This window comes from Cyrtonyx montezumae, unplaced genomic scaffold (assembly GCF_038088225.1).
Source record: "Cyrtonyx montezumae isolate F1298 unplaced genomic scaffold, pur_monq_1.0 scaffold_36, whole genome shotgun sequence".
NCBI lineage: Eukaryota > Metazoa > Chordata > Aves > Galliformes > Odontophoridae > Cyrtonyx > Cyrtonyx montezumae.
In genome coordinates this window covers 1035974-1062187 of record NW_027072041.1, presented here as the reverse complement: position 1 = coordinate 1062187, position 26214 = coordinate 1035974, and the positions used below count along the sequence as shown (strand labels likewise).

At 39.6% G+C, this 26214-nt stretch overlaps 1 protein-coding gene across 1 annotated transcript in view; it reads left to right on the top strand.

The window, feature by feature from the left end:
* DGKQ (diacylglycerol kinase theta) overlaps nt 1-26214 on the top strand; it is an 83083-nt gene that overhangs the window by 36868 nt on the left and 20001 nt on the right. Inside the window, exons 6-14 of the mRNA XM_065745624.1 lie at nt 441-594; nt 7644-7712; nt 16004-16104; nt 17413-17636; nt 18435-18525; nt 20993-21047; nt 22925-22986; nt 23954-24104; nt 24980-25018. Coding sequence (XP_065601696.1) covers nt 441-594; nt 7644-7712; nt 16004-16104; nt 17413-17636; nt 18435-18525; nt 20993-21047; nt 22925-22986; nt 23954-24104; nt 24980-25018 — 946 coding nt within the window. The remainder of the gene's footprint in view (nt 1-440; nt 595-7643; nt 7713-16003; nt 16105-17412; nt 17637-18434; nt 18526-20992; nt 21048-22924; nt 22987-23953; nt 24105-24979; nt 25019-26214) is intronic.

Below are 26214 nucleotides of genomic sequence, written 5' to 3'. Positions count from 1 at the left end.
TTGCAAGATAGTATTTTGCCAGCAAGTTATTTATATACTTACACTAATAGCAGGTTACTGCCATTTTAAAGTTCTTCAGTTTAATCTGTCTGCCTTTCTCACATAACCCAGAAAGTATCCATGTCAAACAGAAGATCTATTGCCTGAAATAAAAAATTTAATTTAATTTTTCCAGATATCTGTCTGAAAATCTCTAGATTGTAATAGAACAGATTGTCATACAAGTTTCTTCACTTGTTAAAACTTCTCAATGTTCTGTGTTTAATAGTTTAATGGAACAAATTAAAATCTAGTGTGAAAGAATGACTGATGTCAAGAAAGCGATGTACAAAAGGTACATAAACATCAAGAATTTTTGCCATTGCAGAACATATTTTGTTATATGCATGTTAGTTTTCTTGGTGTTTCAAGAAATGTTTAACTGATGCTCCTATTTACAGGCTCATGCTGCTTGCTACATAGTTGTCACACCAGAATGTACTTTTGGAAGACTAAGGAATATGATTCTTCCTCCAAGCTGTGTGCAGTTATTTTCTCGCAACTTCAGCAAACTGCATTGTTTTCGAATATCAGAAAACCTGCAAACAGAATCAGGTAAAGGCTTTCAGAGTTGTATGCAGCTAACTTACATGAAGTTAAACGCACACATCAAAGTCCTCTGGAGCCTATGATCGCTGATTTTTGCTGACATTTTGTGGCAGTGCTATAACTTTTTGCTGATGTGAGGGACAGGGTAGAGATTGTAAATGCAGTGTGCAAACTCTGAAACTTTTGTTTGCTGTTACAGGGCAATTGGAAAGCTGCTTTTCAATAGTAAACATACTGAATGTAAAAATTTAAACTCCAGAAATTTTGTTAACAGATTGTTGTTGTGATAAACACTTGCTGATATACTTGCTTTTTGTTTAGCTTGTGATATATAACACTGTTTATATTTGCCTCTCTTTATGTGTTTGCCCCTCTGGAACTTATTTCCTGAAAGTAAGTTTAGCAGGGTAATGTTCTGCTGCCATCTAGAGTGTATGTTTGTTTAACAGCTCTTTAGTATCAAGGGAATTCTTTTGGACCACTGAAGTATTTTTTGATGGATATTTTGATTCTGTTTTTGAAAAGCCTTTCTTTTGGTGCTTGAACACATTCTTCTACGAGGTAGGTAAAATACAGGCCTTGAAAGTCATATGTTTGCAACTGCTCTTATTCTTTCCCTCTTAGTGAATTTTCGGCTTTGAAGTCCTTTCTAGGATTGCTTTTAGTGCGCTTGGAGGCAGTTATGTGCTAGTAGGAGCTATGTGTTGGCGTATGCAGGAGCTATAGCAGCAGTGATGCTACTGCAGGGGGTACATGACCGTAAGCCTACATAGCATATGTACACTGAAGTTACCTATCAGATGTGCAGGGGAGTCTTACGTGGCTTGTTTGTTGATGATTGTTGTTTCTTGATTTTAATCAGTGAATTATTTTTCTATTTATTGAATTTGCTTCCTTGCCGGGGAAATGTGAAATACAGTACATACTTGAAAGTGGTGCAGTCTTTAGATCTTCCAACATAATACCAGAAATAAATAATTTTTATACTAGGAAAGTCCTTATGAATCTTGATCCATGTGTTGCTAGGTATTTGACAAGTTTTCCAAAAGCTTTAATGAAGGAAAGTTTGTGTTATTATTAACAAAAGTTAATCACAAGCCTTTTAAACAGCCTGTTTTGGTATGATGTCTGTGATATCAAAGAAATTTGTCTTCTAAATAGTGATGTAGTTTTTTATTTTTTTGGTTTTTTTCCTAATCTGTAAATCACTTATAAATAAAACTTGAATAGAGACCAGCCTAAGGGAGAGCATCCAAGGTTATGGCTGTGCCTTCTAGTTTCTTCTTCATTATTTTAAGTGGTGGAAGAGAAAGATTTTCTCTTCAGTTTATAGGGTACTTGTTAACCATGCCAGTTTTATTATACACATTCAATTTTACTGAAGTAATAATACTTGCATTCCTTTAATTAAAATGTACATCTGGTACTTTGAGTCAGAAGAATGCTGTGTAGATCAGTTGTTAGATGGCTGTTAGCTTGACAGGCTTGAGGGGGAGGGGAGGTACCCTTGTCCTCTTCTATGGTAATGCTGTGTGGATGGATTAATCCGTTGTCAGCATGCCCTCTGAGACCTTGTGGTCTCAAGCATAATGCTGAATCAAGTGACCTGAGAAGAACGGTGATCTTTTTTAACCTGGATGCATCTCTGCTGGTTCCATTTGCATTACTTTCCTCTATGGGGTCTACCAGGTAGGATCTAATGTGATTAGCCTAACTGTTGCCCAAAGTAACAAAGGTAAATCAGAGAGAGCACACACTCTGATGAAGAAGATTGGACAATGGCTTGTCATGAATTTAGGGTTTTGTTCTGAATCGACTCTTGTGCACAGTGATAAGTGAAGACTGGAGACTTGTGGGTGAAGGACTATTATCTCCAAGTGATCTAGATGTTATGATGTCTGACGGACTGGGACAACGTGCATTTATTGCACCTCTGGAAACCATGCATCTTAATGCAGAAGGTATTTCAAATTATTGTTAAAGATACCAAGAAGGGATGAAGCTTGTTCTGAACACCTTTGGACTGGTTCCAGAATTTTCAGCTGATATTGAACAAAAGATCAGTCAGGTGATGACTGGAAAAGGTCCAGCTGTTCTAGAGCACCTGGGCATAAGAAGAGAATGGAGAGGTGATTGTCTCATTGGTCTTGTCAAACTGAAAAAAAAAATGAAATCTAACTGAGGTGCACCTTGTTTATCAGGACAGGCCAAATGAAGTCTGGTTCTTCATAAAACTTAGTCATGCAGAAGAAGAGACCAAATGTGCAGGAAGTTATATGCACAAGTAAGGAGACCAATGAAATATTTAGTCCAAATTTGTCATGACATAATTAACAAATAACTGGGAAAAAAAACATTTAAGAATGTATCAAATCATTACATATATGCATCGGATGTGTAAGCATTAAGTAGTTTTAGCAGTATTAATACTGTGGACTGCTGGAATATAGTTATATTTTAAGTTTTTTCAGCTTGCTTTGAAATTCAGCACTTGAAGAATATTTGCTTATGCAGGGAAATTGGCAAACATCAGCTGTTCGTCAGTGGAGAAAATGAGCCCTCACTGCTGATTAGCATGGCAGTGAAGTTAATTTGTAAAGCACTTACCTCAGAAAGGAGATTGTGCTAAGCAGAGAGTAGATGTTTTGGCCAGTGAGCTGAGACCTCAGCAGCACTAAGGATCACTTCAGCTTAGCTCTGTAACCATTTCACAGTGCAGGGGAAAGAATTGTCATCCCTGGAAACGTTCAGGGCTAGGTTGGATGGGGCCCTGGGCAGCCTGATCTGGCAGGTGGCAACCCTGCCCACTGCAGGGGGTTGGAGCTCGATGATCTTTAGGGTCCCTTCCAACCTAAGCAGTTCTGTGATTCTGATTCATTTATTATTTACTTTTTTAAAAAATTGACTTCGCTTGAAGTGAAATTGTAGAAGGCATTCCAGTTTTAAACTTCATCTGTATGTCACTTAAAACAAGGAAAGTATTTCAATACTTTTATATTTAAAAAAAAAATGTACATAAAACAATTCAAAAGCATTACTTTTAGTTATTCTTGCAGTCTGTTGAAGCATTAACCAAATGTTGTAGAGGTTACTTGGCTTACTCCAGATTAGTAATATTCTTTGCATGTCGTAGTTCTGCTTCTTGGAAAAATTTCCTCCATTAGGATTCTGATGTCCCTAACACCTTTTTTGGTCTAAAGTTGTATCTTAATACTTCTGTATTTTTGTTTTTTGTGGGTTTTTGGTTTTTATTTTTCCCTTATTTTGTTCCCCAATTTCCTGCCTTCTGACTGTATGCCTATTTTTTATGAAATTATTGCCTGGCTTGTAGCCCTGTCAAGACTGACTGAGAATTTCAACAGGTGGGACTATGAAAACCATGATATTATAAGTACACTGAGTTTGCTTTTGTGGCATACTGCTGCTTCCCTTAGAGAAGAAAAGTATATCACTTTTAGGATTTGCACCAGTTTCCTTTAATGGACCTGAGTATCAGGCCTGATAGTGTAGGCATGATGTTATCTTCATGGTATCAAATTTAAATGTTAGTAGGTTTTCTTGTAATCTTTTCTAAGCACTGTATGTGTGATTGTACAGGCAGTGTTATAGTGGGATATGTTATCTTCTAGCTTTCAGTGAAAGAGATGAGCTGCATACAAAATCCACTTCTGGAGCACAGTAATTTTTTACTTTGTCAAATCTGTTTTTTCATTTATGGGAGTTATTTATATAATACCCATTCTTTTGACTAGAAAGCTGCCACTACAGTTTCTGGGCTGATTCGACAAAATTTTAAACTTACTTATGGAATTACTGTATGTTATTTTATGAAGGATTATGTGGAAAGTTATATAAAGAAGGGTGGAGGACTACATTAGAAGAAGAGACCTTGAGCTAGAAAACAAATCTGAAGAAGGTCAAGAGACTTGTTTTGCAGTTGTCTAGATGATCACCAAGACAGCAAATGGCACCATGGAAGGCTGGAGAAGAGTAGGACCAAAGAGAAGGAACAAGGAAGTACAAAGCAGTGAATCAGAAGTTGCCACTTGGCTGATGTGGCTCAGTCCTAAGTTGTTTATCACAAAAGTTGTCCGTAAATACTGATCATGTTTGGAATAAAGTGTCTTCGTATTATGACTCTCACAGAGTCACTGTGAAGTCCATTGTGTTCCTCCTGCATGTGGTAACCCAAACATGATCAGAGGAGAGTGTGAGGACACTGCAGGAGAAGCCCCTATTGGAGGTACTGTCCCAGCTGGACCCAGAGACAGGGAAAGGAAAAGTCGACGTAGAAGTCACCCAGCAAGGTGAGCAATTGGGGGCAGGATGAGGATGAGTGTGTCTGACGAAGAGGCAGCAACCACCAGCCTTCACCTGCATATTCTCTAAGAGAGCACATATCCTCTCTAAGAGACGACAGAAGGTTGATGATACTAGTTTGAAGAGATTGCTAAAGTGGTGCAGGTCTCGGGGATTTCAGGCTGACACCGTTACAGCCTTTGATCCAGAAGCATGGACCAGAGTGGGTTACAGCTTTGTGGGACATGATAACTGACAGTGATCAGCATGCACATGAACTCATCAGTACCTGGTGGGTAGTATGTGAATGTATTCAGACATTGAGTGAAGAGAGGAAAGTAGCAAATGAAGCAACTATTACTTTGTCCATGTAGACAGTGGCAGGGTCTGAGCGCCTGTGATCGAAACCTAAGCCCTCAGGGTACAGAGGAGAAACGGGTTGCTTTAAGGGGGGCTCTGACCCCTCTGTCCCTATGGAGAAGCCACTGAGCCTAACGTAGTCCCTCCTGAAAGTGACAATTAAGGCAGGTGATGCGTTTAGAACCACCTGTGCCACCATTTAAGGATCCCCTACACCCTCTGCATGCTCCACCTGTGGATGGCAGTGGGGAAAGGGATCCCCAAAAGCATTGGGAAGAGATAATTTAACAGGTGGCAAGAGAAGGGATTCCTTTCCTGCAAGCATTTCAAGTCTTGGTAAGGGAGAATGGATCCCAAGAACGTAGCCCATTTCATTGAGGATTGATAAAAGACATCTGCAAGGCAGTTCTTACATGCGGTCTGGGAGCACCATTTACACAGGCGCTATTGGATAATGTCTTCAGTGCACAGCTATTAATGCCATGTGGTTGTGACCAGTTAGCCAGTCTGTTGTTGAAACTTCCACAAAGATTGCTAAGGATTGATCATTGGCAGCACTTGTGTGAAGACAAAACGCTTAGGAATTTGAAATGACCACAGACACATCCCCTGTTTGGGATAGGTACAATATCAGGCATGACTACCAGTAGACTCTCTTGAAGGCGCTGTTAACCCTCCATGAGGATGGAAAAAGGGGGTCGTCAATCACACAGATTAGACAGAGACCTCAGGAATCTCACATGCAATTTATCTACAGGATACATGATGTGCTTGATTAGCAGGGGGTAGATGAGGATATGAAAAGTGCCATTACCATGAAACTGGCTGTAGAGAATGCAAATATGAACTGTCGTAGGATTCTGCTGACGTTAGCAAGACAAGCTGCCCTGGTCGATATGATAGAGGCTTGCATTAGGATGAGATCTACAGAGTTCTCAGTGACTGCCCTAGTGGAAGCTTTTGCCACCTCACTGCATCCTGGCAAGGACAAGAGTCATTAGAATTGTGGGAACAGCTGAAGGTTCCAAGCCACCTCAGCCAACAACCTTTAAATTCAACACTAACTTCAAATCTAAGGATGGAGGCTTTAATTTTTTTTTCTCTAGCTGCAACACCACCTGCTAATGGAGCTTTTAATAGCAGTGAATGCCTTCTGAAGCTTTTAACATCAGATAAACCTTTAGAAAATGAGGGATGCATTGAACAATAAGGAGTTGACAGTCATGCAAGTGGCCAGAGTTCCAGAATTGTTTACTGCCTGCTGTAAAGTTCTGAAAATCACTTAGGCTTTTTCTTTCTCCCTACCTACTTTGTTTTCCTTTCTCTATCCCCATAACTTTGTTGTACAAAGGTTGGATTTTTGACAAAATTACATGTGTCAGTGTGTTTATCAACTAATTCACTTAAAATGATAACTACTGTTTACTGGTATATTGTCATTGAAAAGTGCTCTGACTATAAGCAGTGCAATTATTATGAAATGTATGGCCTGGAAGATAACAAGCCACTCCCGTATGTACTAATTGTTTGTGGGTATCTCTTTGTTAGTTGTGCCAGGAGAACAAAGTGCTTGTAAGCCTCTGAATTGTTTCCTAGTCTTCTCCTACGGCTAGAATTCTGTTTGACAAATTGCTTGACCAATTAGTCTCTTTTGGTGCAGGAATGAAAATACTGTTTTTCATTATGGTGGGTGTATTAGTGTACGATTTTGGGATGTTTAGAGGTTACATAGGTAGTGATGCTGTATTGATGCTGAATAGTACTGAAGTAATTCGAGCATGTAATGGCACACAACAGGCGATGACTAAAAGATTTAACTACTGTGGATACGGGACTGCATAGCTGGTTAGCTCTGTAAGGTATCACGGGATGGCTGAAGGATTTGATTGTTCATAGTTTACTACCATTCATAATTGTTATGCTTATGATCAATCCTTGTGTTGTTAAACTGTTAAAAATCATAGAATCATAGGGGTTGGAAGGGACCTCAAGAGACCATCAGCCCCCTGCCAAAGCAGGTTCCCTACACCAAGTCGCACAAAATATGATAGGAAAAGTTTCAGTGTGGCAATGCTAGTGCAAAAACAAAAAGGGCATTGTTTGGTAATTGGCAAATGTCGGGTAATTGGCAAATGATTTCAGTATTAAAGCTAACAGTGGGAAGACTTCACGTATGCTTTCACTCTAGTTACTTAACAATGTAATACGTCTTGTTTTTTTAACACTTTGCTTAGTATGGATTTTTATTCTAAAATAACTAGATGAGAATGAGCTTCTTTTTTTCTGACTGGATTATTTTGTGTTTAATCTTCCATGGAAACTTTAAGCAGTGACTACTTTTATTTACCTAGTTCAGATAAAAAAGAATCCTCCCTTAAAATCTTTCTTTTTCACAGATGAAGGTGATGATGTTGATGGGTCAACACAGGGACCAGCGAAAGATGTCCAAATTTCAACAGATTCAAGTAAGTACAGATAGAGTAAGTGGTAAATATTCACCTATTCTAGTTTTTAATCCATTCAGTCTTAATTTGTTTTAGTTTATGAAAAAAAATATTAAATGGAAGTTCTTCTAGTGCTACGTATCAATTTGAGGTCCAGCATATATCCTGGGGTCTTACCATCTCTGTTTGCCACTGGCAGATTACCAGAAGTGACAATCTGTTCATTAACCTGTCAAAGCAGTAACAAAATTTAGCTTTCCTAAATTTCCTTTCTGCTCTTCAGTACTTCAGCATTAAATTGCTTCTGAAGAGAACATACTGCATAAATCCCAACCAGCCATTTCGCTCAGCATGACAACCAACTAAAAAAGGAATGGTGTTACAAATCCATATAAAAGAAAATAATTTAAAGGACAGACATTATATCTTTTCAAAAACTTCTTCCTTTAAGATAGCTGGATCTGAATCTTACTGGAGATACCAGGTGAATTTATAGCTTTGATCAGAAGTGGTGTAGTATAAATGAATGTATTCCCCTGCAGCAGGATTGAGCCAGGCTGGCAACTTCCAGTGCATTTTGTAAATGCGATAGTTCTTGTATTCTCTGTCAAACCCTGACTTTTCAGATGGTGAAGCCAGACATGATTTAGGGGGCATCCCAGTCCCTATATTCTTATTAGTAAACAGAAAAACATGATATTTGTTACCTAATGTAGCTGCCTACAGCCTGGATTGCTGTAGAAACAAAGCAAAAATCAGCAAGTAGGGTTTTTTCTTCTTCCTTCTTCTTTTTTTTTGGGAGGGGAGAGGGGCAGGGGGTGGTTGTGTGTTTATTTGAAGTTCTCTCACAGGTAATATGCTAATTGAAAGTGTTGTTTGGATTTAAAAAAAAAGTTAACTTATTTATGGAAGTGATCTCAAGTTTGCTTTTATTTCACTGTTTGAAGCTGGAATCTCTTGATGACTGATTTAAAAAGAGAGCGTGGTTGTGCATTATAACGAGTGCAGACTCTGATTAACTGCGTTTCATTTAAAGCCTTCGGCACTGTATTGGTTTAACAATGCTGTGCAGCTGCATTCCGCCTCAGCCACTGTCTCCCTCCTCAGAGGAGCACAAGGAAAAAATACAATGGAAAAGGGCTCGAGGATAGATAGGACATTGCTCATCAATTACTGTCACAGGCATAATACACTCAGTGTTTGAAGATTAATGAACGAGCTTTGACAACTAAAAGCAGATCGTTAACCCTTTCTCCCATCCGTTGTCTCCTACCTCCTCCCCACAAGCAGCACAGGGGAATAAGGAATGGGGGATGTGATTAGCTCATAATCATTTTGTCTCTGCTGTTCCCCCATGGTCACCTTCTGCCCCTTCTCCTATAGATGCCATAATTCCCAAAATGATCCCATGTGAACTTTCCACAGGCTGCAGCTCTCCAAGCATGTTCCAGGGTCCCACCAGTCAGGCACTGCTCCAGCAGAGTCCCCATGGGCAGTAGCTCCCCTAGACACTGTGGGCTGCAGCTCCAGCCTGAGGCTTACTCCTGAAGGGGCTGCCATGGGCTGCAGCCTCCTGCAGACCACATCCACCCTTCTGGCTGTCAACAAGAGCAAATTATGTATCCAGATAGTGCAGCTGGATTGGTTTGGAACTACTAGCACAGGATATTTCAGCTTTAGAAAACCTTCCTAAAAGAGGCAAAAAGGATGTGAAAATGTAGAACTGGATATAAACTTGAATGTTTTGATTCAAATGTCCCTCTATGGACTGGAGAAAGCAGCAATAGATGGTACGTTTTCCTTGAAAATATAAGGAATCATTCCTTGAGTTGTAAATACAATAGTTCTATTAAAATAAACCATTCCCTCTTAATATACATTTTCACAATACAAATGCCATTATAGGTCCTAATCTCTTTGCTATGATTTAGAAAGTAGAATCATTCCCTACTTGTTGAGCTATCTCTTTAAAAACAAATTCAGGAATAAAAGTTGAAATGTTTGGAAGCTTTCATTCAGTTCTGCTATAGGTCTTCGAATCTGATACCCCACAGTTTACACTTCTGCAGCTCTATGTTTCCAAGTTTCTCAGTGGACCTCCCCCAGACTCACCCCCAGTTTATCTACTAGTTAGCCTGGGCCCTCTGGTCTTTCCAGTAGTTATCATCTCCAGGCAGGTGTATCTTCTGCTGAGACACATGCACACATGCCTCCTAGGCTGCTTACCTTGCAGGCCAATAAATCTTGGTTGATTTTTGGAGGTACTGTGGCCCATTCTCATTCTGGTTTTGGGTACTGTGGACATGTGGGTCACAGTGACCTGTAGTCCCACTCAAATTGCTATTCCAAAAAACACATATGAATGCATGCAGAAGAGCATAACACCTAGAAAAAGTTAGAAATAGCCTTTCATGAGAAGACAGGACAGTATGTGCTGACCCAGGTGCGGGCTATGGGGAATACCTGTGTACAGCCTCTTCATATGTGACCAGCACTTTTATCTCCTTATCCCTCTAAGTTTCCCATGCTTGTTCCTTCCCACAGCACTTCCATCCCTCTTCTCCCCTCTAGGGGTACATCCCCTAAGTATTTTTTAGCAACTCTTGTGCAGTCCTTGTAGCGCTCTTCCCAGGCATGTCATTAAAGATCTCCACATCTGTAGGAAGTGAGCTCGGTTGGTGAGGTGACCCACCTTGCTTTTCCTGTAGACCTGGTGGGTGGCACTCCCAAGAGTCTGGGGCTCATTCCCTTGCATCAGGGTAGGGATTTACTTATCTGTTAACTTCCCTGACAGCATTGTTGGGGTTTGCCTGCCTGCCATTGTAAGCTTTTATTAACTTTAAAGCTTATCCACTATAGGTAGTGCTTGATTGATGGTGTTTCTCCATGTCCTCTACTTCTTTTCTCAAAAAATCTTCTATTTGGCAGTCCTTCAAGAGCTATTAACTTACATGTTGAAATCCTGTACATGATGTCATGGCAAAAACTTATTTTTTCCATAAGTTAGCTTCCTTAACCTGCATTTGAAGATATTCTGAATTACTGCTTTGAATGCTGGAGAAGGTTGTACATGTCTGTTTCCCTTTCTTGGCCTAATTGTCTGTAACTACTTGGAAAAGAAAAATAAGACTTTGAGAAACCACATACTACATTTGTTTTGTTTCACTTTCCCACTGCAGTGCTTATCTTTCTTTCTTCCTCCCTTAGCCCCCTTTGCCTTTTCTGGCACTTGATATAGACTGCTACTGTTCTCACTTCTGAGTTGTGTTATATTTTCTTTTGTTAAGTTGTCCATCACTAGCATCTCCTGGTTCCCCTCCTTGCCTAGTAACAAATTTGCTCCCCAGTTTTGCTGCCTGTTTGGTTTGGTTGTCTCTCAGTCACCCTGTCTCTGTTTTGCTCTGTGAATACTTCTTCCTGTCACCCTTGATGTCTCCTACCATCTGGTGGTCAAAACATTTACTACTGTAGCTGTTTTTTTCAGGACAATCAAACACTTTATCTAAGTGTACTTCCTGAAAATTTAAAGATATTTTCCAGCAAATATCTTCAAGAGGAAATAGTATAGAATCTCCCTGCATTTCTGTACCATCATTACCAGAAGGGTATGGAGAGAATTTTAGCTAATAATATTGCCTGTCTTAAGGGTCCGTGTGACAAGGCTTGTCAGGAGATCTTGCTGCTTCTCCCTCTTTTTCTTTCTTCTTCTCTTTTTCGTGTCTGAGTCTTTTGATAATGTTCCAAAGTAGGATGCAGAGTTCTTTTATTAGTTTTAGCCAAGTCTTTGGCTTATTGCTTGTTAGTGTCTTCTCCCAAACCTGCTGACAGAGCGGAGGAAACCTTCGCCTTAATTCTTCAGGCAGGAATACACCATTTTCAGGAATGAGCAAGGACAGTGTGTGTGTTTTTTTTAGGGATTTTTTCTCAAAAGGTGCTTAGCAAAATGTTCAGCTGCTTTAAAAAGGGGCATTATACCCTGCTAAAACCACCTCCAGATAACTGTATGTCACATGTTCTTCTGAAATCCAGTTTAAATGGATTTAGAGCCCTAAAGCAAGGGAAGAGGAAGACACAAGTGAAAACAGCAGAAGTGTTGATATATACAGTATGTGCTTAAAGAAGGAAATCCTGGAGGAAATGGATGAACAGTTGGCTGTGAACATGGAAGAGCTGTCACACAGCTCTGGTCCAGAACTGTTGTATTATCTAAGCTGATCATGAAAACTGGTTCAAGGTTCAAATCTGTCAAGGGCTTTCTTGGAAAAACATCCAGAAAAAGAAAGAATCTGTCAAAGACTCTTCTCGTAAAGCCAACAAAAATGAAAGAAAGAAACAAAGAAATAGGAGTCATACCTGTTTTACTGCTGCCTTGATGGCTCTGAGAGGTAATAATGAAACAGCCCAAAGTTCACGTCACAAGTGTTGTATCAGAGCAGATGGCAGATAGTGCACAATTTATTTGGAAGGATGGTTCTTGATCTTGAGCAGCCTAGCTAAAATTTCAGATTGAATTCCACCAGTATTTTTCGTATTTTTCTTGAATGGAAAAAAACTGTCATTTTCCATTCTGCCACAAGACACAGTGTACATCTTTTCAGAGGCTGCCCTCTGTGCATAGATTCTTTAAGTGAAGAAATATGAGTCATGAGATGCTATTTATCATTTTTTCCCAGTGAAACTTAGTACCTTTGCCTTATAAATCCAGTTTCATAGTTTGGTATGTTATGCCTGCAGTTGACCTGCTTGTAGTTGTCTTCCCCTTGAAAACTGTAATGATGAAGAACAGAGTTTTTTCTTTCAGCTGACAGTTCAGGTTGGGTTGGAGATAATTTTCCATTTTCCACAGTGAGCAGTTCTGTGGTATGGAACAGCTTATTGAGGCTAACCCATAAGAATAATAGGTAATAATAAGTAATAATAATAAGTTTTTCAGAGAAAATACCTGATACTGTGTAGTCTAGTGCATTTGGAAAAAAACAGAAGTTCTAAAGCAAAAGCATTCTGCAGTGAAATATTAATTTTGTAAACTAGGCAGTAACTCCTTCGAACTATAAGACTTTAATGCATCTGTTGCATATTAGGAATAATTTTTTAATACTAAAAATTGATGCATGGGCCTCCTTTCTATGATTTGATCATTCTCTTAAACTTCATATTCAGAGCAGGAGAGTGAAATGGCTTTGTTTAACGATAAAAGGAATTATAGTTGATCTTCTTTTACAAGGTTAGTTTGATATATCCAGGCTCAAAAGACACACGGTAACTTTCATGATGTGGATTTGCACTTGATGGTGGAGTGACTGTCCCTGGAGCTGTTCAGTAAGCATTTAGATGAGGTGCTAAGGGGTATGATTCAGTAGTTTAGTGGGTAGGGATGGTGACAGGAGAATGGCTGGGCTAGATGATCTTGTAGGTCCTTTCCAACCTAGTGTTTCTATGAATCTGTGAATTAGTCAAGAAGTAACTAGTTGTCATCAAATAAGTAGCTGTTAGGCTTTTTATTTGTCCCCGGAAGCTGATTTGCAAGAAAGCCAACTTTCATCAGGTTATAGTAAAAGCGATCCCAATAAGGAAGACAGTGAAAGAGTAGTTAAGATGTGCTTTTTTCTCTTCATAAATATAAACTGTTTTATATGATAAGAAACCATATTACCCTAAGGAAAGCAGAATTGAGCAGACTTTAATACAGTAAAGCTGCCTTAAGGAACATGCTTGAGATCCAAATTCTTCCTTACAAACCTATTTGAGAGTCTGATTCAAGACAGCTGTACACAGTGTTTGTCTAGTCCTAAGAAGTGGAAAGCTCATAAAAACCTTCAGATAAAATTACTTAGGATTCTGTCAGGACATCTAGTATCTTACAAGCAGACTACAAAGGCAGATTGAATGAAAACAAGTTCTAAAACTTGGATGTCTGTTTTTATTCTCAGATGGTTGTCTACCATCTGGATTGCTAGAGAAAACAGTTCAGATCTCAATAATGTTATGAAAGTTTATATTCAGAACATTGGTTGTGCTTCAGCAACATGTTTGTTGTGTTTTCTCAAGTCATATTAGCCCAAGAAAAGGTCACCCAGGACACAGTGTCTTTTGGTTAAAATTTGTCCATGCAGCAGTAAGCATGCAGATCACTAAGACAGAAATCTGTTCCTACAATAAGTTCACTTTTCTGACGTTAATCCAGCAGTTTTTAAATGAGTAGATCATTTTTTGGCTAGTGTTTCACCACCCTCACAGCACATTAAAACCTAAGAAAAAAATGTTTTTAGTATCTGCCTGTTGCCTCCTGCTTGCTTATACCTACACCCTTCTGTTACTAAATTGAACAGGTTAGACTCCCTGAGCATTCATTCTCCACTATGAACACTCACAACCTCTCCTCATATGAGGGATACTCCTGTCCTTCTATCCCTTCACCATCTTTATGAGCCATTCCTGTACTTGTATGTATCTTCTTGTCCTGAAGAGGCCAGGGCTGGAGCACAGTCCTCCAGATGAGGTTTCACCAAGGCGGAGTAAAGGCAGATAACCTTAGTCAGTATGATAACCATCTTTGTCAGTATGAGTTTTCTTTCAGCATGAGCATCTTGTATAAAACATGCTGTTTTCAAACATAACATTGGAAGAACCTTTGGTTCTGCAGTGTTTCCCTTTGGATGAAGTCACAGAGTACACATTGAAACATCCTGCAACCTTTATTTGATCTCCTGTTAGTTAGGATGTTCCAACAGGTGCGTTGGATGGACAGTGTGTCTGGGAATGCTATCAGGGCATCAGTGAAGTGCAAAGGAGTTTTCTGCTGCAGTCTTTACTAAGAGGCCCTCACTGTAGCACTGAGATACATAGCAGTGGATTTCTGCCTGGGACACTTGCTTGCTTTTTCCAGCCACCACCTAGGAATGAGTTGTTGTTATTATTGTGGGTTTTTTTTACTCCTCCAGTTCCAGTTCTCCTTTTCAACCATTAAGCAAGGGATAGTTTAATAGCATAGTTCTTCAAGCCTACATGCCAATACTAATCCAGAACGTGAGGTTTTCAGACCCTTCTGGTATGCTATGAAACATTTCTACACATGAAGTGAATGACGATGTCAGACTCCAGCACGTAAGGTACAGCTCCATCACAGTGTGCATTAACAGGCTGCATGATTAACCAGCTCTTCGTGGCTTTCTGTTAAGCCACTGAGCACTTCAAATCTGCAAGTCATCAGCTCCTACCAGTCATAGTGCTTATGATGACTGCAGTATGGCTTTATTGTGAGATAACACTCCATAACACTGCTACACACAGTGTGACTTTAGTTCACAATTCTGCTGTAAAGGTGCAAGGCTGAAAGAACAAATTCTGACTGTGAAGAACAGGCACGGCTGCTGGAGAGTGACCCCGGGCTCCTTGGGGAATGAGCGAAAGAACCTGCAAAACTGAGCTACTCTTCAGGTCCCTTAGAAGAGACTTGATGAGAAGAGTGCAAAAGGTCCCTCTTCTTAAAGCCTCTTACTTGGTCTGCACAGAGAAACATGGTCACTTCCAAAGAGGAAGGACAAGACAGATGCTCTCTCGTATTTAGAACTGCTCAGGATCTGCCTGTGCTCTCAGGACTTGGCCACACTTTACTGCTGCTTTCAAAAGACTCACTTAAATGACACGAAAACTTGGTCCTACAGTGGACTGTAGCAGAGCAGGTCTTACCTCATCTCTGTGGAAAGACTAATCTGAAATGCTTAATGCTTCACACCTTTCAGAGGTGTTTGTGTGGCAACCTGCGCTCCGTGCTCTGAGCTGGGACTTCATAATGCTGCAGTGACATGCAGTACAGCCAAGTGCTGCAGTTCTTCAGTTGCTTCAGCTCTTTCTTCTCATTTTGCTACTGTTCCTCTGTTTTCTCCTGTCACCTGGGCCAAGTATTTCAGTCTTCCTTCATAAGGATCTTTTCTAAAGTGGCACTGCTTTGGGAATTGTTTTGAAGGCAATGGCTTGGGTTTGATGATGTTGTTCACAATGTCAAACTGGTCAATAATAAAGGCAGTTGTGAATGGTGAGAATGACAAAGTGATGAAATAAGTGCTGTGGTCTCATAACGAAAACACAGATAATTTTTTTGCTACTTAAAATACTCTTCTGTATTTCTTCCATAAATGTACACCTGTTCTAAATGCACAGTGACAGAACAAAAAAGTTCAGGCTCAAAACTTGTGATGAAGAAGCAATTCACTGGTTTAAGACCTGGTTTTGAATAGCTGTATGCTTCCTGTGCAGGTAGCTTTACGTTTTGAGGGGTGTGTTACTGAAATACAATAATTGTTTTCATTCAGGTAAACAAACATTAAAGATATTTGATGGGAGTGATGCAGTGAAACGCAATCAATTTCGACTGATTTCTGTTCCAAGGATTGCAAAAAATGAAGAAGTTGTGGTAAGAAACCCAGTGAAGGTCAATACTACAGTGTCATGAAGGAGCAAATAATTTATATATTGCAATATTCAAAGGCTAACGATTGTAGAAATGTAACTCAACAAAACCTGTAAGTGGTCTAGAATATTTTAATGTCATTTGATTTCTTCGTGTAGTGCTGTTATTGTAGAACATCTGTAGATACTGTTGTCTCGATGTCTGTTGCATAATGGAGCCTACAGTCTGTGCAGCAGAAAATCCTTTGTTAAGCATTCTTTTCCTGTTGCGACACTGAAGTCTGATTTTACTGATGTGAGCTGGATATATGCAGAATACGTATACAATAGTAGATCATCAGCTCCTTAGATCTCATTCCTCTTTTGTAGCGTGGAAGTCTTCATTAATAGTTTGAAGTTGATGCTGCTTAGCCACCAGTGTTTCACTTTCAAAAACTGGAACATGCCACGCTGACACCCGTTGCTTGGTTGTGGAAGGAGTGAATTATTGATCACATAATGGCCGCTGTTCAGCTGTTTCAGTTTTTATTGGATGGAAAGATGACTCGATTCTGAACAACATGTTCTGTACACATCTTGATTTTTAACTAAGTAGAGACCCCATGCTGTGCAGAGCACAACCCAGAGTGTGTATGGGGAGTTGCACCACTGAATGCTAAGAACTTCAAGTCATAAAGCAATTGTCACAGTAGTATGTAGAATACTTTACTTTAGAGATTAAAGCTTTTAGCTCATTAAAATTGTTATCTTGATAGTGTGCTTAAAATCAATAAGAGTTTTGAAAATCACTTCTAATGTTCTATGTGTCAGTAGTCTCCATAGAAAATTGCACAGAAGGCTGAAGGCATTTTTCTTTAGAATTGCTGCTTGTAAGTGCATTTTGTCAGGCTGCTGCATACAATATGTCAGATTACTGCCAGTTTTCCTGCATGACTTACTAGGCTGTGTGCACTGCAGGGTATATGTGCAAAACCAAGTGTAACTTCACATCTTATTTCAGAGTAAATTTTGCCTGCCCTGCACATAAATTTTATTGGAGCTGAATTTTACTTCTAAATATGGAGTTTAAATGATTGTCACTTGGCAAAAGTACTGTGTTCAGATCAGTGCTTTCCAATGACAACTCAGGTTTTCTTTTTATTTTTCCAATGAAAATTTGTTTTCAAAACTTCGTTGTTGTTTTTCCCTATTGTTCTGTGCTTAAAACTTGTAAAGGTTGATTCTTAAAGTAGGGTATTTGTGAATGTCAGCTGCTATATAGGTATTATTGTGCAGTGTCAAGGAAATGATAATTTATCTGTCTGTGTTGTAGGAAGCTGCTTTGAGAGCATACCATATAAATGATGACCAGCAGGAGTATGAGCTGCAGACCTTTACGCAGCAGGCACTGCTGTCTGATGATGTTATCAACAGGAATGATGCTGCAGAGGACAGTAACTTGGGCTCAGTATTCCAAGAATCTATTCCTGAAGCTTGGATTATAAGAGCCAAACCAAAAGACGAGGAAGTGATCAGAATTTATCCTGCCTGGCTGTGGTGAGTGTTAATCTCTTTTACTATGAAGCTGTCTTCCTTAGTTATGTTTGTCTGTAGTTCTCCAGCAAGTTTCTATCATTGAGATCTCATTAGTGTTAACAAGACGATGTCATTATTTCTTTTGCATTGAAGGAATCTTTTGCTTACTTTTCTGAAAAAGTAATGTACATATTACTCATTTCATTGCATTGAAACCTGCTGATGGTTTCTTTTGCATGCACAGAACACATTATGTTCAGTTCTGTTACTGTGCATTTTGCCAAGATGATGGAACTTTTCCATAGCTGCATCTGTAAACAAATGAGGACAGATACACATCATTTGGCAGCTTGGTGTTCTTTTGAAAGAAGTATTAAATGCAAATAATTTAGTACAACTTCGGATGTGAGGGTAGGAAGAAAAAGGCGAAATGTCTGTTCTGTTTTCTACTGACACTGTACATTGTAAGCATTTTTAGCAGTGAAGACTAGCTGATGACCTGTTTTTTTCTTAATAACAATGAAATAAAATATAAACATCTGCTCATTTTAATACTGCAACTGCATTGCCAAACTGTATCAGAGACCTGCTGTTATTTCTGTTGAAAGGAACAGATTCATTTGCAGTGCAACAATTTTAATGATTAGTTAAAGTGTTTGCTTGTCTCATGTGGCTGATACTCAATTTGCCTAAAAGAACATTTTCATTTAGTACAAATTTCTTCCTAACTCTTAGTAAATTTGCCATTTATTTTAAAAGGGTATGTAATGAGGTGAAATGATTGTCCTGAGAAATGTAAGTATTCCTTTTTCTTTCCAGGGAAGGAATGGCATACATTTCTCTTCGAGTAAATAAGAATAGCACTACACAGACTGTGATCAAAGAAGTGCTTCCATTACTTGGAAGGCAGGTAATTACAAGATAATGAACATGTCACCTGGGTGACCTTCAGGGGGGTGTGCATGTTTTCCTCAAAGAGGGATTTCTATTGCTCCATTTGCTGTTAATGTTGATATTGTTAATGCTTTCTAGACAGCCTCTTGTGGATCTTTCAGTGGTAAAAGTTGCTCTTTGGTGAAAGTTAATGGCAATCTTCTCCAGTCAAGCAGATTTACTTGTATCAAGTTTCGTAGTAAGCTGTGTAATTTTTCTGACATTATATGAGTTTAAAATACTTATAGAGTTATCGCTTATCTTAACTCACTGGGGAATTTCAGCCATCATTGCTAAGACAGTCATGTTAGTCTCTGTTTCTGCAAAGAATAAACTCAAGGATGAATGGCACCCTCATGGTTTACCATTTTCATTCCTTCCAACCTCAGTGGGGAGGTCAGATAGTTAGATACATCTTGTATCTCTTGATTATGAACATTTTCTGTTGAATATTATCTGTTTTCAATCTGCCTATTTTACAGTTGGGGCCAAGATAGTACAACTTTTATGAAAGATGTTAGTAGAATTTGTAAGTGTGCCAAGGCACTGGCAGTCTGAATGAAACACACAGCTGTGGAGACATGAATCTGTAGTGTGTGCATTTCATTCAGAAGTTGATGAGCTCACCAGTGATTAGCACATTTCCTCTGCTACAGGGAACAGTTGTACTCACAGAGAGCAACCATCATCTTCCTCAGTTACTTATAGGGCACTTGGAGGCTACACGTGGCTAGTGTTTGGAGCAGGTGATGCAGTGGTACACCTCTGTCTTTGTGCACACACTGTGAAGTACATGGCAGCTCATTTTGCATCACTGGATGATTCTAGGATTTGTTCATTATAGTTTTCTTCAGGCGTTGCAGACCTTCTAACAGAACTTGGAAATTCTTCTCTGAAATCTCTTTTTACCTGCACAAAAGCAGAAGTTGAACAAGATTCTGGGATGCCGTAAAAAGAGCGTGGCCAGCAGGTCAAGGGAGGTGATCCTCCCCCTCTACTCTGCCCTGGTGAGGCCTCATCTGGAATACTGTGTCCAGTTCTGGGCTCCCTAGTATAAAAAAGACAGGGATCTCTTGGAAAGAGTCCAATGGAGAGCCACAAAGATGTTGAAGGGCCTGGAGGATCTCTCCTATGAAGAAAGGCTGAGTGAACTGGGTCTGTTTAGCCTTGAGAAAAGAAGACTGAGGGGGGACCTGATCCAGTTTATAAATATCTGAGGTGTGGGGGACAAAGTGGTGAGGCCAGACTCTTTTCAGCAGTGTGCGGAGACAGGACAAGGGGGAATGGACAGAAACTGCAGCACAGGAGGTTCTGCACGAATGTGTGCAAGAACTTCTTTATGGTGAGGGTGACGGAGCACTGGCACAGCTGCACAGGGGGGTTGTGGAGTCTCCTCTGGAGATATTCAAGACCCGCCTGGACGCCTACCTGTGTGACCTGGTGTAGGGAACCTGCTTTGGCAGGGGGGTTGGACTCGATGATCTCTTGAGGTCTCTTCCAGCCCCTATGATTCTATGATAGCTAGGTTTGGGAAGTGTTTCCACCTCTCTGTATTTGGAAAGCTAGTTTGCATTTGTGAGAGACTTAATTCTCTGGAGTACTTGCAATTTATCTGATACTGGTAGTTTTTAAAAGGTTTTCTCTGATGTCTGCGTGAAATGCATACACAAAGGAAAACACTTCTTAATACCCAGAATTTGCATGTGCTGAAGATCATCTCCAAAGAGCTCTCATCAGATTTCAGGCAAAGCAGGGGTAGTAATTGAGGCTTTTAAGATCTTGGTCCATGGCGTGCAAACTAAGTTCACTTGTCCTCTGAGTCTCATGTAATGAAATGAAGATCTGCTCAGTCCTGAGTGTCATGTGTTTCCAGGGTCACAGTAATCCTTGCAAGTGATTGAACTCCCAGCTTCTCTTCTCCAGCTGCGAGACAGTCATGTGCTCCCTGCAGTGCTGGCAGTACAGTTTGGAGGAGGGACATGTCACGTGAGCAGAGCTTCTTTCTATTAGTGCTAGTGGAGTGCCCCAGGAGATGAAGACTGATGGAGATGAGGAGCCAGACTTTTGCCAAGCCTGGCTCCTGACTGGTCTTCTCAAAGAGCGAGTTCATTCCTTGTCCTGCACGCTAGCTCTGACACTGTGGAAATACATTAGCTGAGCTGCTGGTCACTGAACAAGGAACATCAGCAGTGCCTTGTGGATGTTCTTTCTCAATGGGGCTGTCAGAATGCCCAAAATACTTGAGACCACGGTAGCTTGACAGTATGTGTAAGAGAAGGAGTATGTTAGGGATTGATTTAAAAAAAAAAAAGGTTAATTTTCCATGCTTTAAAATGTTTAATTTTCCATGCTTTATGTGTGTGGTGGATAAGATAATGTGTAACTATCAGGCAAAACTGTGTCATCTTTAGAAACTACTGTTTGTATGCTCTATCTTTTGGCAGACAGAGTGTCTCCAGAATTTCAAACTGGAAGAAGTACTTATGGGCAGTAAGCAAGGTGAGTGAAGGATCATTGACCAAAGACACATCTGTAAGTGATCTTCTAGTGCTTAACTTTCGTTTTAACACAGTCACAGTTAATTAATTTTTTAAAATACATGCCTGCTTGAATGAAACTTCGCCATCATGTTGGAATGCTTATTCAGAAGTTACGTTGACTACTTTCAGTCATGCATGTCCTGCGGGCATAGAACTCCCTCCTGTTTCTTCATCATCACACAGAAATTAATTACTGGTTTCTGATGTATGTTAATACTTCGAACCTTGTTTTGGGAAGCTACCTTTAACTGACATAAATGTCCTAACTGCAGTTAATTAGTAAAGATTATTTGTAACATTCATTTGGCTTCCTTCCTTCTCTTCTCTTTTGTCTTGACACTTACCCTCATACAAGAGCAAATTCAAGTCCTGAGGTAGTTCAAGGGACACTTTTTTCAGGGCTTTTTTTTCTGTCATCCAGTCCAAAGAGTGTCTGTGGATAGCATCTATATGTACTATATTCCTTCATTTGTAAGGTGTCATGGAGAGGGAAATGAAGCCAGTGAAGTGTATAAAAAAGAAAATAAATAAAAAATAAATAATAAAGCAGTGATGGGCCAAGGAAAGAGGCCAGCAGTGTGCCCTCGCAGCCCAGAAAGCCAGCTATATCCTGGCCTGCATCAAAAGCAGCAGGTCAAAAGAGGTGAGGATCCTGCCCCTCTGCTCTGTGCTGCTGCAGCCTCAACAGTAGTACTGAGTTCAGATGTGGAGTCCTAAGCATGGGAGAGACACGGAGTTGTTCGAACGCATGCAGAGGAGGGCCACGAAAATGATCCCAGGGATGGAGCTCCTCTCCTGTGAGGACAGGCTGAGAGAGGCTGAGCTGTGCAGTCTGGAGAGGAGAAGGCTCCAGGAGACCTGAAAGCGGCTTTCGGCATCTAAACAGTGTCTAAACATGGCAGCTACAAGAAGGAAAGGGTCAGACTCTTTATCAGTGTTTATGGTGATAGTACAAAGGGAAATGGTATCAGACTAAAGGAGGTGAGATTTAGCTTGGATATAAGGAAGAATCTATTTGAAGTAAGGTGGTAAAGCACTGGCACAGGTTGCCCCGAGATGGAGTGAGTGCACTGTAACTGGAGATATTCATGGTCAGGCTGGATGGGGCTCTGAGCACCTGATCGAGCAGTGGATATCCCTGTTCATTGTGGGGGAGTTAGACTGGGGACCTTTAAAAGTCTTTTTCAGCTCTAAGGATTCTGTGATTGTAAGTAGTCTAAAGATGTTCTGTCTAGTAAATATCATTGTAATTCATATACTGGACTACAGCTTTGCCTTCTTTTTTTTTTTTAGTGTTTTCAGTTAGTTGTTCTGAAAGATTGTTGGAGCCTTGTGAATCTTTGCTTCTGGTGCTCTGTTTTAAATCATGAGATCATATCATCACCAGCTTATCATTGAATATGATTCTGTGATGCAATTTTGCTTCAGTTGGAAGTTGTTGGAATTGTTCTATTGTTTCCTAGAGTATGGAAGTAGGTTATTTTCAGGGAATTGTTGGTTAGTTGTCAGGGAATGTAGTTTTAAAATCTTCCACTGTCTTAACAATTGGCTTCTTAATAAAGTACCACTTGTCTTTCCAATATCTTCAGACTGTTTTTACCTTTTTTTCAAAAGGAGGTATTTAAGAGCTGTGAACAAATTCAGACAGTGCAAAGTACCTTCATGGTCTTTGAACAATATGTAGTTCAAGTCTGCATTATCCTTTAAGTTAATAATAGATGTATGCCATGTTCTGAATTTTCCCTAAAATTTTGGTTGTTTTTTTGTTTGTTTATTTGATCCTGATAGTAATGTATACTGCTTTCAAACACTGAGTAGTGTTCTTTCTATCTATAGTTCAGCGCATGGTCTTGGACAATCAGGAGCTGATTCTAAACAGACTCGAGGACATAAGAAAGGTACATGTGAAGGAAAAATAAGATCCCTTTTTTTATGGCTGTCGCAATCCAATTACTGGAGGCAATGGTCTGACATACATATACCCAGGGAAGATTAAGGCAGCAAACAAGACCAAATGCTGTCCAATGACTTATTACAAATTCTAAGCTACTAAGAAACGAGGAGAAGATGGGGGAGTTAGTGATAGTAAAAAAAAGAAATCGTAATGAACAGTTTACAAGGCAGGGATAGTCACTACTAGAGATCCAACAAGATCTTGGAGAGGTAGATCAAGAACAAGATCACAGAGAGGCAGCAAGTTGGTCAGGGATGTTGGCCTGCACAGCTGCAGTTCAGCAGAGGGAATAGCAGCTATTCCTTGGAACTGTGTGGGCCTTTATCCCCTCTATAGCATCTTTCTCGTTGCCAGCAGCAGTGGCAGGTTGTCAGGGGCTCTTCTGTTTGATTCATCAGAGGCAACAGTAATTCCAACAGCATGCCAGTAGTACATGCCCCGCCCATTGGGTAGTTGGCAGCTGATGATGTGACTGTCACATGGTGAGCTGCCAGGTATATGCACTGACTGCACGGTGGTCCTCTCATCCAAGATGACCCCCTGAGTCAGCTTGAGTGCCCGAATGAAGCAGCAGCTGAAAAGGTTTCTCCTGGTTGCCCATGTATGTTTCTCTTACCACTGTGCCCGTGGTAACCATTAACCCCAAAAGCTTGTGGAGCAAGTTAAGTCTTGGATGGGTGACACTGAGAAAAGCATTGAGCCAGAATTCATTATGGCCTCTTAAAATAGCAAGCAGGGAGTCCCCTTTCTTCCAGAAGAAAATAAGTACTGAGTTACTCTCCCACGTGGCTCATCTGATATTCTCTAAGCACAGCTGATGTAGTCACTAAGTGCAGAAGTATCTGGGATTTTGTTGCTGATAGCATTGCACAAAATATGTCATTTGTACATATTTTTTTAAATTTTTATAGATTTCAGTGCGTCAGATGAATCAAACAAGATTTTACATAGTGGAAAATGGTAAATCTACTGTACGAGTAAATTTATTTGTTGTTGGGCTTCCACCTCAGCTTTCTTCTGAAGAGTACACAAATATTCTCAAAGATGAATTAGCTATCAAAAGTAAGTAAACAGATGTGCTCTGTTCATCTTATTATATAAAGATCTGTTCATCTTAGTATAGGTCTGTTCATCTTAGTATATAAAGTTTTGTTGTAAAATGTAGTTGTGTCTGATGCTCATTATTTTTCTTAATATCACGTGATCTGCTATGAAAAATCCACCATCTACTTTGGAGCTTTTTAACTTACTTTAGCATGTTCATGCCTGCACGAAAGGTGTGACAGCTGATTATTCAAAAGATGATTGTTATATTATTTGAGTTATATGTGACTGTACCCGTTTTTTAGTGAAAATAATATCTTTTTAGAAGTTAACAAAATATACCTTACACTTTTCAAATTAGGACTGTGTGGTTTAATTCCTGATGCATAAATGTTCTTTGCCTGTATCAACTGCTGATTTTTTTGCATGAGCTGTCCTCCATATTGTCCGTGCCCTCTGTCTCTGGTCACAGAGAAATATGAGCTTTGTGTGTGCATGGACAAGCACTCACTGAAAATAATTTTTTTTCCCATTTCAAAGAAGTGCAAATGATATTACTCTTTCCATCACGTGTTATATACACTGTATCAGGAATGTATCATGCTGCTTGTTTCAGGAAAAGAAGCATTTTTACCAATTTTGTATGTTAATTCAAGAGGAATTAAACTAAATGCCTGGAAGAATGCATAGCCATCTTTTATGAAGATCAGTGTGGCTTTTCTAAGTTGTAAAGTAAACTTAGCAGAGGGAAAGTGTTAGCTGTAGATTCTCTATGTATTTGTATAACTTTTAATATTTATTTATATTATATTTATGTAACTTTTTAAAATACTTTAAATATTTACTCTAAATGTACCCAAGGTTTTATGTGTTTATATTTTTGTCCTTTGCAGCAAATGTAGTATCTCTGAGTCATGTTTATCAAGCACAAGGTAAGCATTAAGATTTTAAGTATTGCAAACAAAGCGTGTTTTCATACAGTAGAGGTTCTAAGCTCAGAGTATTTTAGTCATTCTTCCTACGCAAAAAGCCCTGTAGATAAAATGTAACACGCTGTATTTTTGAAAAGCAGGGGATTAGTGTTTACCGTTGTAATAAAAGGTTGGCTTCATGCCACCTGTACCAGCAGCTGGTAATAATACTCTGTCATAAAAATGAGGTTGGAAGTTGCACTTGAGCTGAACAGCGCTCTTGAAGCACCTTCAAGTGCTTTCTCTTCATTTTGTCTTTGAAACTCTAAAACTGGTGCTGCTCTTAACTCGGTGGGTCAGTCTGACACAGGTCACTGTTCAAGCGTATGGAAATCTGAAGAGAATCAGCATGCTCATCTCTGCATTCTTCCTTTGAAGAGGCTTTTTGAGCTGCTGCTTTGCTTTTGCTGTACAAATGTTATTTGACTGAGAAATGTCAGGGCTGCTGAGAGCTGTTGAAGCACTGCCCCTGTGCAGCATTAATGCAGCAGTCAGGTGTGGATCCACGTCTGGTTGAGCTCACAAAGAAAAGTGTGGAATTTCTTTTTTGAGCTTTCACGTGTCAGTGTTGAAGAATTTTTATGTGCTTTGGGAGGCTTACCTTCAAAACAGCTCTTATTTGGATCTTGCTGTTTTGAAGCACACATTGTACATGTGCTTCCCATGTGTATTTGCTATCTCCATATAGCAATACGGACTTTCATTAGGAAAAACATAAAGCTTTCAGATGTATTCTCTCTTCATATCAGTGAATGGACAACAGTTGTATTTGTGATAGAACACATCTCACTGCTTCATTTAACCAAGTTTACTTGCCTGCATGTTTTTTTTTTTTAATGTTATTGTTAGTATGTATTTTTTTGCTTCTGTAAAAATGGTGAGGTTTATTCACTTTCTGAATATTTTTGTTTCTGACACTTTATAACTCTCATTTTTTGTTGCAGCCAATTTCTGTTGCCATCTTATTTCACATGCAGTCCATTATGTCTTCGATCTTGTCGTGCTCTGTCTTTTAAGTCTGTCCTCCTTACTGAGTATCTTATTTTAAACTAAAGTGCTGGTATTATGTGCTGGATTCCAATGGAAGACCTAAACAGACTTTAAAGGTCTTAAAATGATTCTCTAAGTCTTTGCTTGTGATAATTCCTGTTGACATT